This window comes from Strongylocentrotus purpuratus, unplaced genomic scaffold (genome assembly GCF_000002235.5).
Source record: "Strongylocentrotus purpuratus isolate Spur 01 unplaced genomic scaffold, Spur_5.0 spur5_scaffold_5, whole genome shotgun sequence".
NCBI classification, from domain to species: domain Eukaryota; kingdom Metazoa; phylum Echinodermata; class Echinoidea; order Camarodonta; family Strongylocentrotidae; genus Strongylocentrotus; species Strongylocentrotus purpuratus.
The window spans coordinates 27,461,624-27,479,445 of NW_022145611.1; the positions used below are offsets into that span (position 1 = coordinate 27,461,624).

Sequence of the window (17,822 nt, forward strand, 5' to 3'; positions counted from 1 at the left end):
TTTAATTTAAGATAATTTCATGAAATTCTGAAAAATGCCCCTTTTTGAGAAAAATGGCAAGGGGTTAGCCCATCATTTTTGGCAAAATCTCAGAAATTTTCACAAATACTTATTTCAAATCTTTTCATCTTTGGAAGATGTCTGTGACCCCTGTTCATTCAAGCTATGTAATTTCAGATGATTTCAGATAATTTCATGAATTTGTGAAAAATGCCCCTTTTTTTAAGGAAAATGGCAAGGGGTTAGCCCATCATTTTTGGCAAAATCTCAGAAATTTTCACAAATACTTATTTCAAATCTTTTCATCTTTGGAAGATGTCTGTAACCCCTGTTCATTCAAGCTATGTAATTTCAGATGATTTCAGATAATTTCATGAATTTCTGAAAAATGCCCCTTTTTTTAAGGAAAATGGCAATGGGTTAGCCCATCATTTTTGGCAAAATCTCAGAAATTTTCACAAATGCTTATTTTAAATCTTTTTATCTGTGGAAGGTGTCAATTATGTAATTTAAGATAATTTCATGAAATTCTGAAAAATGACCCTTTTTGAGAAAAATGGCAAGGGGTAAGCCCATCATTTTTGGCAAAATCTCAGAAATTTTCACAAATGCTTATTTTAAATCTTTTTATCTGTGGAAGCTGTGGAAAGTGTCAATTATGTAATTTAAGATAATATCATGAAATTCTGAAAAATGCCCCTTTTTGAGAAAAATGGCAAGGGGTAAGCCCATCATTTTTGGCAAAATTTCAGAAATTTTCACAAATACTTATTTCAAATCTTTTCATCTGTGAAAGGTGTTTATGACCCCTGTTTATTCAAACTATCTAATTTCAGATAATTTCATGAAATTTGGAAAAATGTCTCCCTTTTTGAGAAAAATGGCAAGGGGTTAGCCCATCATTTTTGGCAAAATCTCAGAAATTTTCACAAAGGCTTATTTTAAATCTTTTCATCTGTGGAAGGTGTCTATGACACCTGTTTATTTCAATTATGTAATTTAAGATAATTTCATGAAATTCTGAAAAATGCCACTTTTTGAGAAAAATGGCAAGGGGTTAGCCCATCATTTTTGGCAAAATCTCAGAAATTTTCACAAATACTTATTTCAAATCTCATCATCTTTGGAAGATGTCTGTGACCCCTGTTCATTCAAGCTATGTAATTTCAGATGATTACAGACAATTTCGTGAATTTCTGAAAAATGCCCCTTTTTGAGGAAAATGGCAAGGGGTTAGCCCATCATTTTTGGCACAATCTCAGAAATTTTCACAAATGCATATTTCAAATCTTTTCATCTGTGGAAGGTGCGAAAGGTGTCAATTATGTAATTTTAAGATAATTTCATGAAATTCTGAAAAATGCCCTTTTTTGAAAAAAATGGCAAGGGGTTAGCCCATCATTTTTGGCACAATCTCAGAAATTTTCACAAATGCATATTTCAAATCTTTTCATCTGTGGAAGGTGCGAAAGGTGTCAATTATGTAATTTAAGATAATTTCATGAAATTCTGAAAAATGCCCCTTTTTGAGAAAAATGGCAAGGGGTTATCCCATCATTTTTGGCAAAATCTCAGAAATTTTCACAAAGGCTTATTTTAAATCTTTTCATCTGTGGAAGGTGTCTATGCCACCTGTTTATTTCAATTATGTAATTTAAGATAATTTCATGAAATTCTGAAAAATGCCACTTTTTGAGAAAAATGGCAAGGGGTTATCCCATCATTTTTGGCAAAATCTCAGAAATTTTCACAAATGCTTATTTTAAATCTTTTTCTCTGTGGAAGGTGTGGAAGGTGTCAATTATGTAATTTAAGATAATTTCATGAAATTCTGAAAAATGCCCTTTTTTGAGAAAAATGGCAAGGGGTTAGCCCATCATTTTTGGCAAAATCTCAGAAATTTTCACAAATGCATATTTCAAATCTTTTCATCTGTTGAAGGTGCGAAAGGTGTCAATTATGTAATTGAAGATAATTTCATGAAATTCTGAAAAATGCCCCTTTTTGAGAAAAATGGCAAGGGGTTAGCCCATCATTTTTGGCAAAATTTCAGAAATTTTCACAAATACTTGTTTCAGATCTTTTCATCTGTGAAATGTGTTTATGACCCCTGTTTATTTAAACTATCTAATTTCAGATAATTTCATGAAATTTGGAAAAATGTTTCCCTTTTTGAGAAAAATGGCAAGGGGTTAGCCCATCATTTTTGGCAAAATCTCAGAAATTTTCACAAAGGCTTATTTTAAATCTTTTCATCTGTGGAAGGTGTCTATGACACCTGTTTATTTCAATTATGTAATTTAAGATAATTTCATGAAATTCTGAAAAATGCCACTTTTTGAGAAAAATGGCAAGGGGTTAGTTAGCCCATCATTTTTGGCAAAATCTCAGAAATTTTCACAAAGGCTTATTTTAAATCTTTTCAACTGTGGAAGGTGTCATAGATACCTGTTTATTTCAATTATGTAATTTAAGATAATTTCATGAAATTCTGAAAAATGCCCCTTTTTGAGAAAAATGGCAAGGCGTGAGCCCATCATTTTTGGCAAAATCTCAGAAATTTTCACAAATACTTATTTCAAATCTTTTCATCTTTGGAAGATGTCTGTGACCTCTGTTCATTCAAGCTATGTAATTTCAGATGATTTCAGATAATTTCATGAATTTCTGAAAAATACCCCTTTTTGAGGAAAATGGCAAGGGGTTAGCCCGTCATTTTTGGCAAAATCTCAGAAATTTTCACAAAGGCTTATTTCAAATCTTTTCATCTGTGGAAGGTGTCAATTATGTAATTTAAGATAATTTCCTGAATTTGAGAAAAATGCCCCTTTTTGAGAAAAATGGCAAGGGGTGAGCCCATCATTTTTGGCAAAATTTCAGAAATTTTCACAAATACTTGTTTCAAATCTTTTCATCTTTGGAAGATGTCTGTGACCCCTGTTCATTCAAGCTATGTAATTTCAGATGATTTCAGATAATTTCATGAATTTCTGAAAAATACCCCTTTTTTGAGGAAAATGGCAAGGGGTTAGCCCATCATTTTTGGCAAAATTTCAGAAATTTTCACAAAGGCTTATTTTAAATCTTTTCATCTGTGGAAGGTGTCTATGCCACCTGTTTATTTCAATTATGTAATTTAAGATAATTTCATGAAATTCTGAAAAATGCCACTTTTTGAGAAAAATGGCAAGGGGTAAGCCCATCATTTTTGGCAAAATTTCAGAAATTTTCACAAATACTTGTTTCAAATCTTTTCATCTGTGAAAGGTGTTTATGACCCCTGTTTATTCAAACTATCTAATTTCAGATAATTTCATGAAATTTAAAAAAATGTTTCCCTTTTTCAGAAAAATGGCAAGGGGTTAGCCCATCATTTTTGGCAAAATCTCAGAAATTTTCACAAATACTTATTTCAAATCTTTTCATCTTTGGAAGATGTCTGTGACCTCTGTTCATTCAAGCTATGTAATTTCAGATGATTTCAGATAATTTCATGAATTTCTGAAAAATACCCCTTTTTGAGGAAAATGGCAAGGGGTTAGCCCGTCATTTTTGGCAAAATCTCAGAAATTTTCACAAAGGCTTATTTCAAATCTTTTCATCTGTGGAAGGTGTCAATTATGTAATTTAAGATAATTTCCTGAATTTGAGAAAAATGCCCCTTTTTGAGAAAAATGGCAAGGGGTGAGCCCATCATTTTTGGCAAAATTTCAGAAATTTTCACAAATACTTGTTTCAAATCTTTTCATCTTTGGAAGATGTCTGTGACCCCTGTTTATTCAAACTATCTAATTTCAGATAATTTCATGAAATTTAAAAAAATGTTTCCCTTTTTGAGAAAAATGGCAAGGGGTTAGCCCATCATTTTTGGCACAATCTCAGAAATTTTCACAAATGCATATTTCAAATCTTTTCATCTGTGGAAGGTGCGAAAGGTGTCAATTATGTAATTTAAGATAATTTCATGAAATTCTGAAAAATGCCCCTTTTTGAGAAAAATGGCAAGGGGTTAGTTAGCCCATCATTTTTGGCAAAATCTCAGAAATTTTCACAAAGGCTTATTTTAAATCTTTTCATCTGTGGAAGGTGTCTTTGCCACCTGTTTATTTCAATTATGTAATTTAAGATAATTTCATGAAATTCTGAAAAATGCCACTTTTTGAGAAAAATGGCAAGGGGTTATCCCATCATTTTTGGCAAAATCTCAGAAATTTTCACAAATGCTTATTTTAAATCTTTTTCTCTGTGGAAGGTGTGGAAGGTGTCAATTATGTAATTTAAGATAATTTCATGAAATTCTGAAAAATGCCCTTTTTTGAGAAAAATGGCAAGGGGTTAGCCCATCATTTTTGGCAAAATCTCAGAAATTTTCACAAATGCATATTTCAAATCTTTTCATCTGTTGAAGGTGCGAAAGGTGTCAATTATGTAATTGAAGATAATTTCATGAAATTCTGAAAAATGCCCCTTTTTGAGAAAAATGGCAAGGGGTTAGCCCATCATTTTTGGCAAAATTTCAGAAATTTTCACAAATACTTGTTTCAGATCTTTTCATCTGTGAAATGTGTTTATGACCCCTGTTTATTTAAACTATCTAATTTCAGATAATTTCATGAAATTTGGAAAAATGTTTCCCTTTTTGAGAAAAATGGCAAGGGGTTAGCCCATCATTTTTGGCAAAATCTCAGAAATTTTCACAAAGGCTTATTTTAAATCTTTTCATCTGTGGAAGGTGTCTATGACACCTGTTTATTTCAATTATGTAATTTAAGATAATTTCATGAAATTCTGAAAAATGCCCTTTTTTGAGAAAAATGGCAAGGGGTTAGCCCATCATTTTTGGCAAAATCTCAGAAATTTTCACAAATGCATATTTCAAATCTTTTCATCTGTTGAAGGTGCGAAAGGTGTCAATTATGTAATTGAAGATAATTTCATGAAATTCTGAAAAATGCCCCTTTTTGAGAAAAATGGCAAGGGGTTAGCCCATCATTTTTGGCAAAATTTCAGAAATTTTCACAAATACTTGTTTCAGATCTTTTCATCTGTGAAATGTGTTTATGACCCCTGTTTGTTTAAACTATCTAATTTCAGATAATTTCATGAAATTTGGAAAAATGTTTCCCTTTTTGAGAAAAATGGCAAGGGGTTAGCCCATCATTTTTGGCAAAATCTCAGAAATTTTCACAAAGGCTTATTTTAAATCTTTTCATCTGTGGAAGGTGTCTATGACACCTGTTTATTTCAATTATGTAATTTAAGATAATTTCATGAAATTCTGAAAAATGCCACTTTTTGAGAAAAATGGCAAGGGGTTAGTTAGCCCATCATTTTTGGCAAAATCTCAGAAATTTTCACAAAGGCTTATTTTAAATCTTTTCAACTGTGGAAGGTGTCATAGACACCTGTTTATTTCAATTATGTAATTTAAGATAATTTCATGAAATTCTGAAAAATGCCCCTTTTTGAGAAAAATGGCAAGGCGTGAGCCCATCATTTTTGGCAAAATCTCAGAAATTTTCACAAATACTTATTTCAAATCTTTTCATCTTTGGAAGATGTCTGTGACCTCTGTTCATTCAAGCTATGTAATTTCAGATGATTTCAGATAATTTCATGAATTTCTGAAAAATACCCCTTTTTGAGGAAAATGGCAAGGGGTTAGCCCGTCATTTTTGGCAAAATCTCAGAAATTTTCACAAAGGCTTATTTCAAATCTTTTCATCTGTGGAAGGTGTCAATTATGTAATTTAAGATAATTTCCTGAATTTGAGAAAAATGCCCCTTTTTGAGAAAAATGGCAAGGGGTGAGCCCATCATTTTTGGCAAAATTTCAGAAATTTTCACAAATACTTGTTTCAAATCTTTTCATCTTTGGAAGATGTCTGTGACCCCTGTTCATTCAAGCTATGTAATTTCAGATGATTTCAGATAATTTCATGAATTTCTGAAAAATACCCCTTTTTTGAGGAAAATGGCAAGGGGTTAGCCCATCATTTTTGGCAAAATTTCAGAAATTTTCACAAAGGCTTATTTTAAATCTTTTCATCTGTGGAAGGTGTCTATGCCACCTGTTTATTTCAATTATGTAATTTAAGATAATTTCATGAAATTCTGAAAAATGCCACTTTTTGAGAAAAATGGCAAGGGGTTAGCCCATCATTTTTGGCAAAATCTCAGAAATTTTCACAAATGCTTATTTTAAATCTTTTCATCTGTTGAAGGTGCAAAAGGTGTCAATCATGTAATTTAAGATAATTTCATGAAATTCTGAAAAATGCCCCTTTTTGAGAAAAATGGCAAGGGGTAAGCCCATCATTTTTGGCAAAATTTCAGAAATTTTCACAAATACTTGTTTCAAATCTTTTCATCTGTGAAAGGTGTTTATGACCCCTGTTTATTCAAACTATCTAATTTCAGATAATTTCATGAAATTTAAAAAATGTTTCCCTTTTTGAGAAAAATGGCAAGGGGTTAGCCCATCATTTTTGGCAAAATCTCAGAAATTTTCACAAAGGCTTATTTTAAATCTTTTCATCTGTGGAAGGTGTCTATGACACCTGTTTATTTCAATTATGTAATTTAAGATAATTTCATGAAATTCTGAAAAATGCCACTTTTTGAGAAAAATGGCAAGGGGTTAGTTAGCCCATCATTTTTGGCAAAATCTCAGAAATTTTTCACAAAGGCTTATTTCAAATCTTTTCATCTTTTGAAGATGTCTGTGACCTCTGTTCATTCAAGCTATGTAATTTCAGATGATTTCAGATAATTTCATGAATTTCTGAAAAATACCCCTTTTTGAGGAAAATGGCAAGGGGTTAGCCCGTCATTTTTGGCAAAATCTCAGAAATTTTCACAAAGGCTTATTTCAAATCTTTTCATCTGTGGAAGGTGTGGAAGGTCTCAATTATGTAATTTAAGATAATTTCCTGAATTTGAGAAAAATGCCCCTTTTTGAGAAAAATGGCAAGGGGTGAGCCCATCATTTTTGGCAAAATTTCAGAAATTTTCACAAATACTTGTTTCAAATCTTTTCATATTTGGAAGATGTCTGTGACCCCTGTTCATTCAAGCTATGTAATTTCAGATGATTTCAGATAATTTCATGAATTTCTGAAAAATACCCCTTTTTTGAGGAAAATGGCAAGGGGTTAGCCCATCATTTTTGGCAAAATCTCAGAAATTTTCACAAAGGCTTATTTTAAATCTTTTCATCTGTGGAAGGTGTCTATGCCACCTGTTTATTTCAATTATGTAATTTAAGATAATTTCATGAAATTCTGAAAAATGCCACTTTTTGAGAAAAATGGCAAAGGGTTAGCCCATCATTTTTGGCAAAATCTCAGAAATTTTCACAAATGCTTATTTTAAATCTTTTTCTCTGTGGAAGGTGTGGAAGGTGTCAATTATGTAATTTAAGATAATTTCATGAAATTCTGAAAAATGCCCTTTTTTGAGAAAAATGGCAAGGGGTTAGCCCATCTTTTTTGGCAAAATCTCAGAAATTTTCACAAATGCATATTTCAAATCTTTTCATCTGTTGAAGGTGCGAAAGGTGTCAATTATGTAATTTAAGATAATTTCATGAAATTCTGAAAAATGCCCCTTTTTGAGAAAAATGGCAAGGGGTTAGCCCATCATTTTTGGCAAAATTTCAGAAATTTTCACAAATACTTGTTTCAAATCTTTTCATCTGTGAAAGGTGTTTATGACCCCTGTTTATTCAAACTATCTAATTTCAGATAATTTCATGAAATTTAAAAAAATGTTTCCCTTTTTGAGAAAAATGGCAAGGGGTTAGCCCATCATTTTTGGCAAAATCTCAGAAATTTTCACAAATACTTATTTCAAATCTTTTCATCTTTGGAAGATGTCTGTGACCCCTGTTCATTCAAGCTATGTAATTTCAGATGATTTCAGATAATTTCATGAATTTCTGAAAAATGCCCCTTTTTTGAGGAAAATGGCAAGGGGTTAGCCCATCATTTTTGGCAAAATCTCAGAAATTTTCACAAATGCTTATTTTAAATCTTTTTATCTGTGGAAGGTGTGGAAGGTGTCAATTATTTAACTTAAGATAATTTCATGAAATTCTGAAAAATGCCCCTTTTTGAGAAAAATGGCAAGGGGTTAGCCCATCATTTTTGGCAAAATCTCAGAAATTTTCACAAATACTTATTTCAAATCTTTTCATCTTTGGAAGATGTCTGTGACCCCTGTTCATTCAAGCTATGTAATTTCAGATGATTTCAGATAATTTCATGAATTTGTGAAAAATGCCCCTTTTTTTGAGGGAAATGGCAAGGGGTTAGCCCATCATTTTTGGCAAAATCTCAGAAATTTTCACAAATACTTATTTCAAATCTTTTCATCTTTGGAAGATGTCTGTAACCCCTGTTCATTCAAGCTATGTAATTTCAGATGATTTCAGATAATTTCATGAAATTCTGAAAAATGCCACTTTTTGAGAAAAATGGCAAGGGGTTAGTTAGCCCATCATTTTTGGCAAAATCTCAGAAATTTTCACAAAGGCTTATTTTAAATCTTTTCAACTGTGGAAGGTGTCATAGACACCTGTTTATTTCAATTATGTAATTTAAGATAATTTCATGAAATTCTGAAAAATGCCCCTTTTTGAGAAAAATGGCAAGGCGTGAGCCCATCATTTTTGGCAAAATCTCAGAAATTTTCACAAATACTTATTTCAAATCTTTTCATCTTTGGAAGATGTCTGTGACCTCTGTTCATTCAAGCTATGTAATTTCAGATGATTTCAGATAATTTCATGAATTTCTGAAAAATACCCCTTTTTGAGGAAAATGGCAAGGGGTTAGCCCGTCATTTTTGGCAAAATCTCAGAAATTTTCACAAAGGCTTATTTCAAATCTTTTCATCTGTGGAAGGTGTCAATTATGTAATTTAAGATAATTTCCTGAATTTGAGAAAAATGCCCCTTTTTGAGAAAAATGGCAAGGGGTGAGCCCATCATTTTTGGCAAAATTTCAGAAATTTTCACAAATACTTGTTTCAAATCTTTTCATCTTTGGAAGATGTCTGTGACCCCTGTTCATTCAAGCTATGTAATTTCAGATGATTTCAGATAATTTCATGAATTTCTGAAAATACCCCTTTTTTGAGGAAAATGGCAAGGGGTTAGCCCATCATTTTTGGCAAAATTTCAGAAATTTTCACAAAGGCTTATTTTAAATCTTTTCATCTGTGGAAGGTGTCTATGCCACCTGTTTATTTCAATTATGTAATTTAAGATAATTTCATGAAATTCTGAAAAATGCCACTTTTTGAGAAAAATGGCAAGGGGTTAGCCCATCATTTTTGGCAAAATCTCAGAAATTTTCACAAATGCTTATTTTAAATCTTTTCATCTGTTGAAGGTGCAAAAGGTGTCAATCATGTAATTTAAGATAATTTCATGAAATTCTGAAAAATGCCCCTTTTTGAGAAAAATGGCAAGGGGTAAGCCCATCATTTTTGGCAAAATTTCAGAAATTTTCACAAATACTTGTTTCAAATCTTTTCATCTGTGAAAGGTGTTTATGACCCCTGTTTATTCAAACTATCTAATTTCAGATAATTTCATGAAATTTAAAAAAATGTTTCCCTTTTTGAGAAAAATGGCAAGGGGTTAGCCCATCATTTTTGGCAAAATCTCAGAAATTTTCACAAAGGCTTATTTTAAATCTTTTCATCTGTGGAAGGTGTCTATGACACCTGTTTATTTCAATTATGTAATTTAAGATAATTTCATGAAATTCTGAAAAATGCCACTTTTTGAGAAAAATGGCAAGGGGTTAGTTAGCCCATCATTTTTGGCAAAATCTCAGAAATTTTTCACAAAGGCTTATTTCAAATCTTTTCATCTTTTGAAGATGTCTGTGACCTCTGTTCATTCAAGCTATGTAATTTCAGATGATTTCAGATAATTTCATGAATTTCTGAAAAATACCCCTTTTTGAGGAAAATGGCAAGGGGTTAGCCCGTCATTTTTGGCAAAATCTCAGAAATTTTCACAAAGGCTTATTTCAAATCTTTTCATCTGTGGAAGGTGTGGAAGGTCTCAATTATGTAATTTAAGATAATTTCCTGAATTTGAGAAAAATGCCCCTTTTTGAGAAAAATGGCAAGGGGTGAGCCCATCATTTTTGGCAAAATTTCAGAAATTTTCACAAATACTTGTTTCAAATCTTTTCATATTTGGAAGATGTCTGTGACCCCTGTTCATTCAAGCTATGTAATTTCAGATGATTTCAGATAATTTCATGAATTTCTGAAAAATACCCCTTTTTTGAGGAAAATGGCAAGGGGTTAGCCCATCATTTTTGGCAAAATCTCAGAAATTTTCACAAAGGCTTATTTTAAATCTTTTCATCTGTGGAAGGTGTCTATGCCACCTGTTTATTTCAATTATGTAATTTAAGATAATTTCATGAAATTCTGAAAAATGCCACTTTTTGAGAAAAATGGCAAAGGGTTAGCCCATCATTTTTGGCAAAATCTCAGAAATTTTCACAAATGCTTATTTTAAATCTTTTTCTCTGTGGAAGGTGTGGAAGGTGTCAATTATGTAATTTAAGATAATTTCATGAAATTCTGAAAAATGCCCTTTTTTGAGAAAAATGGCAAGGGGTTAGCCCATCTTTTTTGGCAAAATCTCAGAAATTTTCACAAATGCATATTTCAAATCTTTTCATCTGTTGAAGGTGCGAAAGGTGTCAATTATGTAATTTAAGATAATTTCATGAAATTCTGAAAAATGCCCCTTTTTGAGAAAAATGGCAAGGGGTTAGCCCATCATTTTTGGCAAAATTTCAGAAATTTTCACAAATACTTGTTTCAAATCTTTTCATCTGTGAAAGGTGTTTATGACCCCTGTTTATTCAAACTATCTAATTTCAGATAATTTCATGAAATTTAAAAAAATGTTTCCCTTTTTGAGAAAAATGGCAAGGGGTTAGCCCATCATTTTTGGCAAAATCTCAGAAATTTTCACAAATACTTATTTCAAATCTTTTCATCTTTGGAAGATGTCTGTGACCCCTGTTCATTCAAGCTATGTAATTTCAGATGATTTCAGATAATTTCATGAATTTCTGAAAAATGCCCCTTTTTTGAGGAAAATGGCAAGGGGTTAGCCCATCATTTTTGGCAAAATCTCAGAAATTTTCACAAATGCTTATTTTAAATCTTTTTATCTGTGGAAGGTGTGGAAGGTGTCAATTATTTAACTTAAGATAATTTCATGAAATTCTGAAAAATGCCCCTTTTTGAGAAAAATGGCAAGGGGTTAGCCCATCATTTTTGGCAAAATCTCAGAAATTTTCACAAATACTTATTTCAAATCTTTTCATCTTTGGAAGATGTCTGTGACCCCTGTTCATTCAAGCTATGTAATTTCAGATGATTTCAGATAATTTCATGAATTTGTGAAAAATGCCCCTTTTTTTGAGGGAAATGGCAAGGGGTTAGCCCATCATTTTTGGCAAAATCTCAGAAATTTTCACAAATACTTATTTCAAATCTTTTCATCTTTGGAAGATGTCTGTAACCCCTGTTCATTCAAGCTATGTAATTTCAGATGATTTCAGATAATTTCATGAATTTCTGAAAAATGCCCCTTTTTTTAAGGAAAATGGCAAGGGGTTAGCCCATCATTTTTGGCAAAATCTCAGAAATTTTCACAAATGCTTATTTTAAATCTTTTTATCTGTGGAAGGTGTCAATTATGTAATTTAAGATAATTTCATGAAATTCTGAAAAATGACCCTTTTTGAGAAAAATGGCAAGGGGTTAGGTTAGCCCATCATTTTTGGCAAAATCTCAGAAATTTTCACAAATGCTTATTTTAAATCTTTTTATCTGTGGAAGCTGTGGAAAGTGTCAATTATGTAATTTAAGATAATATCATGAAATTCTGAAAAATGCCCCTTTTTGAGAAAAATGGCAAGGGGTAAGCCCATCATTTTTGGCAAAATTTCAGAAATTTTCACAAATACTTGTTTCAAATCTTTTCATCTGTGAAAGGTGTTTATGACCCCTGTTTATTCAAACTATCTAATTTCAGATAATTTCATGAAATTTGGAAAAATGTCTCCCTTTTTGAGAAAAATGGCAAGGGGTTAGCCCATCATTTTTGGCAAAATCTCAGAAATTTTCACAAAGGCTTATTTTAAATCTTTTCATCTGTGGAAGGTGTCTATGACACCTGTTTATTTCAATTATGTAATTTAAGATAATTTCATGAAATTCTGAAAAATGCCACTTTTTGAGAAAAATGGCAAGGGGTTAGCCCATCATTTTTGGCAAAATCTCAGAAATTTTCACAAATACTTATTTCAAATCTCATCATCTTTGGAAGATGTCTGTGACCCCTGTTCATTCAAGCTATGTAATTTCAGATGATTTCAGACAATTTCGTGAATTTCTGAAAAATGCCCCTTTTTGAGGAAAATGGCAAGGGGTTAGCCCATCATTTTTGGCAAAATCTCAGAAATTTTCACAAATGCTTATTTTAAATCTTTTTATCTGCGGAAGGTGTGGAAGGTGTCAATTATGTAATTTTAAGATAATTTCATGAAATTCTGAAAAATGCCCTTTTTTGAAAAAAATGGCAAGGGGTTAGCCCATCATTTTTGGCAAAATCTCAGAAATTTTCACAAAGGCTTATTTCAAATCTTTTCATCTGTGGAAGGTGTGGAAGGTCTCAATTATGTAATTTAAGATAATTTCCTGAATTTGAGAAAAATGCCCCTTTTTGAGAAAAATGGCAAGGGGTGAGCCCATCATTTTTGGCAAAATTTCAGAAATTTTCACAAATACTTGTTTCAAATCTTTTCATCTGTGAAAGGTGTTTATGACCCCTGTTTATTCAAACTATGTAATTTCAGAAAATTTCAGATAATTTCATGAATTTCTGAAAAATGCCCCTTTTTTGAGGGAAATGGCAAGGGGTTAGTTAGCCCATCATTTTTGGCAAAATCGCAGAAATTTTCACAAAGGCTTATTTTAAATCTTTTCATCTGTGGAAGGTGTCTATGCCACCTGTTTATTTCAATTATGTAATTTAAGATAATTTCATGAAATTCTGAAAAATGCCACTTTTTGAGAAAAATGGCAAGGGGTTAGCCCATCATTTTTGGCAAAATCTCAGAAATTTTCACAAATGCTTATTTTAAATCTTTTTCTCTGTGGAAGGTGTGGAAGGTGTCAATTATGTAATTTAAGATAATTTCATGAAATTCTGAAAAATGCCCCTTTTTGAGAAAAATGGCAAGGGGTTAGCCCATCATTTTTGGCAAAATCTCAGAAATTTTCACAAATGCATATTTCAAATCTTTTCATCTGTTGAAGGTGCGAAAGGTGTCAATTATGTAATTTAAGATAATTTCATGAAATTCTGAAAAATGCCCCTTTTTGAGAAAAATGGCAAGGGGTTAGCCCATCATTTTTGGCAAAATCTCAGAAATTTCCACAAATACTTATTTCAAATCTTTTCATCTTTGGAAGATGTCTGTGACCCCTGTTCATTCAAGCTATGTAATTTCAGATGATTTCAGATAATTTCATGAATTTCTGAAAAATGCCCTTTTTTGAGAAAAATGGCAAGGGGTTAGCCCATCATTTTTGGCAAAATCTCAGAAATTTTCACAAAGGCTTATTTTAAATCTTTTCATCTGTGGAAGGTGTCTATGACACCTGTTTATTTCAATTATGTAATTTAAGATAATTTCATGAAATTCTGAAAAATGCCCCTTTTTGAGAAAAATGGCAAGGGGTTAGCCCATCATTTTTGGCAAAATCTCAGAAATTTTCACAAATACTTATTTCAAATCTCATCATCTTTGGAAGATGTCTGTGACCCCTGTTCATTCAAGCTATGTAATTTCAGATGATTTCAGACAATTTCGTGAATTTCTGAAAAATGCCCCTTTTTGAGGAAAATGGCAAGGGGTTAGCCCATCATTTTTGGCAAAATCTCAGAAATTTTCACAAATGCTTATTTTAAATCTTTTTATCTGTGGAAGGTGTGGAAGGTGTCAATTATGTAATTTTAAGATAATTTCATGAAATTCTGAAAAATGCCCCTTTTGGAGAAAAATGGCAAGTGGTTAGCCCATCATTTTTGGCAAAATCTCAGAAATTTTCACAAATACTTATTTCAAATCTTTTCATCTGTGGAAGGTGACTATGACCCTTGTTTATTAAAACTATGTTATTTCAGATAATTTCATGAAATTTGAAGAAAAAAAAATGCCCCATTTCGAGAAAAACGGCAAGGGGTTGGGTTACCCATCATTTTTGGCAAAATCTCAGAAATTTTCACAAATGCTTATTTCAAATCTTTTCATCTGTGGAAAGGTGTTCATGACACCTGTTTATTTCAATTATTTATTTTATTTCAGATAATTTCATGAAATTGGAAAAAAATGCCACTTTTTGAGAAAAATGGCAAGGGGTTAGCCCATCATTTTTGGCAAAATCTCAGAAATTTTCACAAATACTTCTTTCAAATCTTTGCATCTGTGAAAGGTGTCTATAACCCCTGTTCATTCAAGCTATGTAATTCAGATGATATCAGATAATTTCATGAAATTTGAGAAAAATGCCCCTTTATGAGAAAAATTGCAAGGGGTTAGCCCATCTTTTTTGGTAAAATTTCAGAAATTTTCACAAAGGCTTATTTTAAATCTTTTCATCCGTGGAAGGTATCTATGACCCCTGTTTATTCAAGCTATGTAATTTCAGATAATTTCATGAAATTCTGAAATATGCCCACTTTTGAGAAAAAATGGCAAGGGGTTAGCCCATCATTTTTTAGCAAAATATCACAAATTTTCACAAAGGCTTATTTCAAATCTTTTCATCTGTGGAAGGTGTCTATGACCCCTGTTTATTCAAACTAAGTAATTTCAGACTATTTCATGAAATATCAAAATATGCCCCTTTTTGGGAAAAACTCACAAAGGGAACCTCTGGAATTAGAGGTGCCTCGTTCGGTAGGTTTTCCCATGTGTGACAGGTAGGACCCTATCGCCATTCAGCATCTGTCCGCAACTGTAATACATGCGCATCGTTGCCTGGAATGTACACACTCTACCAGAAGGGGAAATTGGACAACGTCGTGCAAGAAATAAACAGGATGAGCATATACAGTGTGAGTCAAAAAAAGTTTACACCTAGAAAATTGCTAATTTTTTTAAAGATCATCTATGAACAGTAAATTATTATACATCTTATGAAAGAGTGTTTATCCCAAATCATTTGGTATCATTTTTGTGTGGTATGTGATCACGCTTGAATGAACACGAGGCATTGTTTGCGAGAGTGCAAAAATTGACTTGCGCCAAAGTTGCTTATCTGATGTTTAAATAAAACAATTGGGATTTGGCGTGTGTGTGACTTTACTTCTGCAAAAAAGTATATGCAATGCATTTCATTTGATACATTCAATTCATTCTCTCACACCACTAATCCCAACATATTACATGCTGTGGGCATCACTTTGGCGCAAGTCGATTTTTGCACTCTGGCAAACAATGCCACCTGTTCATCCAAGCGTGAACACATACTTCACAAAAATGATTCCAAATTATTTGGGATAAAACAATCTTTCATAAAATGTATAATAATTTACTGTTCATAGATAATTTTTTTTAATAATTAGCAATTTTCTAGGTATAAACTTTTTTTTGACTCACGGTATAGTCTAGGAATTAGTGAAACAAGATGGCTTGGCAGCGGAAAATTCACAGTTGAAAAACATAAGATGATCTATTCAGGAGGAGTAAGACATGAAAGAGTTGTAGGGGTGCTTCTGGATCCATTCTTGGCTATGTTCTGGGCTTTTGGGCAACCAGCGAGGCAGCGACAGAGTCTTGTTGATCAAATTACAAGAGAGGATTATCACTAAATTACAAGAAAACAGAATGCATGATAATTTCAAAGAAGGGAGGAATACCATACTCTCTAAAGATCAACAACCATGGGCGTATATCCTTACGTAATACCTATTGTTCAGGGGGGGATGAATGAATAGATCATCCCCCCTGAACAATAGGTATCAATTACAGATTTACGCCCATGTCAACAACAATCAAATAAAGCAAGCCACCTCTGTTAATTCCCTTGGGACTACAATTACAGACGATGCAAGAGGCGAGCAAGAAATCAAGAGAAGGGTGCACTTTCAAAATCAATTTTCTCCAAGTTAGAAACATCTTAAAGAATAAGAAGCTGAAGATGAAGACGAGACTCTGCATACTCAATTGGGGCCAGAGAGTTGTGGCACTCCATGGTCGCCAACGTTTCAGGACATGGCACGTAAAGAGAGAGAGAGAGATTGGGGAAAAACGCTCAATTCACTTGTTATTCAATTCACCATAATATCAATACTACAACACAAAAAATAATGTAATATCAACATTTTCAAATTAAAGATAAACTTTAGTACTGGTAATGCGATTGCATTGTGAAAGAAAAGGTGTGGAAAGGATCAGAAACAGTTGATCATGTAGTATGTAAGTATTGGTTTGCACTGCAAGGTTCTGGAGTCATCAAAATCATAATAAATTTGACCGAGTCTTGGTAAAGTAACAAGCACTCACATAGAAAGCTATATATGGGACAACACACATGGTGTCGGGGCTAGTACTACCTTGATTTCCTTGTCTTTCTATGCTCATTACTCAGCCAGTATACATTTTCTTCCAAAATTGTTTGGAACATGTCATTTATTTGTAATCTTGAACATTCAGTGTAAGTTTCGTTTGATTCTGTGAGAATTATTATTTTTTTTTTTACCAGTACTGGAGTTTATCTTTAAGAGGAGTCACTTTTATAATCATCAATACTATGACATTATAATTTATCATAATAGCTATTGTTGAGATCTGACCAGGCCTTTGGACAAATATATCTGGGTTGAGATTATCAAACTCACTATTCATACATGCTGCTATAATGTGTCTAATTGAAGCTGTATTAAAGTAACAGGTAGATACCTTTTAAAATTCCTGGTGAGCCACCTTCACTGCAGACCTCCATCTGAGGACCATGGTCAGAAAGGAAGATAGCAAGGGTGTTCCTCTCAAGCCCCGCCTCCTTGATGGCTGACAGCGTCTCACCTACAGCCCAACTCATCTCATTCAGCGAATCACCATAGCGACCTGTCAACAAGAGACGATGAAAAGAATGAAAGACTTTGGAAAAATATGAATGGAGTAGTGATCTTGGATAATATGGATGCTTGATACTTTCATAATATTGAATGGCCTTGAGTGGGAAGGGGGAGGCCTAACATGAGTATTTTAAATAATTATGTGTTCCACAAAAAAGAAAAGCCTTTTTATTTCCTTCATTGTTTTCATTAATTGTAACCAAACCATCACCTAACATTTTTATATTAATTTGCACAGTAAGAGATAAATAATGAAAGAAATATTTAGTCCTTCCCAGAGCCTTTTGGGCTGCAAACATGTTGTACCCTTGAAATACGGAAATGCAAATCCACAACATGGTGAAAGAAAATTGCAAGCAGAAGACCAAAGTATAATATCATATTTAGTTTTTGAGTTGATCGCCACTACGGCGTAAATTAAGCGCACCTTGTTTATTCGAAAGATTTATTATAATTCACAATATTTCAGAGGTGTTTTTTTAATAATTTGTAGCGAACACCCCTACATCGGAGGGGGTGTCTAAAAAAATGGCCCTTCTGACAAAAAAATAGTATTTGGGAAAAAAAATTCAGAGGAAACCTTGAATCGACATGCATGTGATGTCATATGAAAGAAATTAAATTATCT

The 17,822-nt window shown here is 32.6% G+C and overlaps 1 protein-coding gene across 1 annotated transcript in view; it reads right to left on the reverse strand.

Moving 5' to 3' along the window:
* The window catches only part of LOC588930 (arylsulfatase), a 41,587-nt gene extending 24,175 nt beyond the window's left edge, over positions 1-17,412 (reverse strand). The window contains exons 1-2 of the mRNA XM_030999154.1: positions 17,400-17,412; positions 17,056-17,183 (exon numbers count right to left, since the gene is read on the reverse strand). Of these exons, the coding sequence (XP_030855014.1) occupies positions 17,056-17,183; positions 17,400-17,412 (141 nt within the window). The remainder of the gene's footprint in view (positions 1-17,055; positions 17,184-17,399) is intronic.
* Between the last annotated feature and the right edge of the window lie 410 nt (positions 17,413-17,822).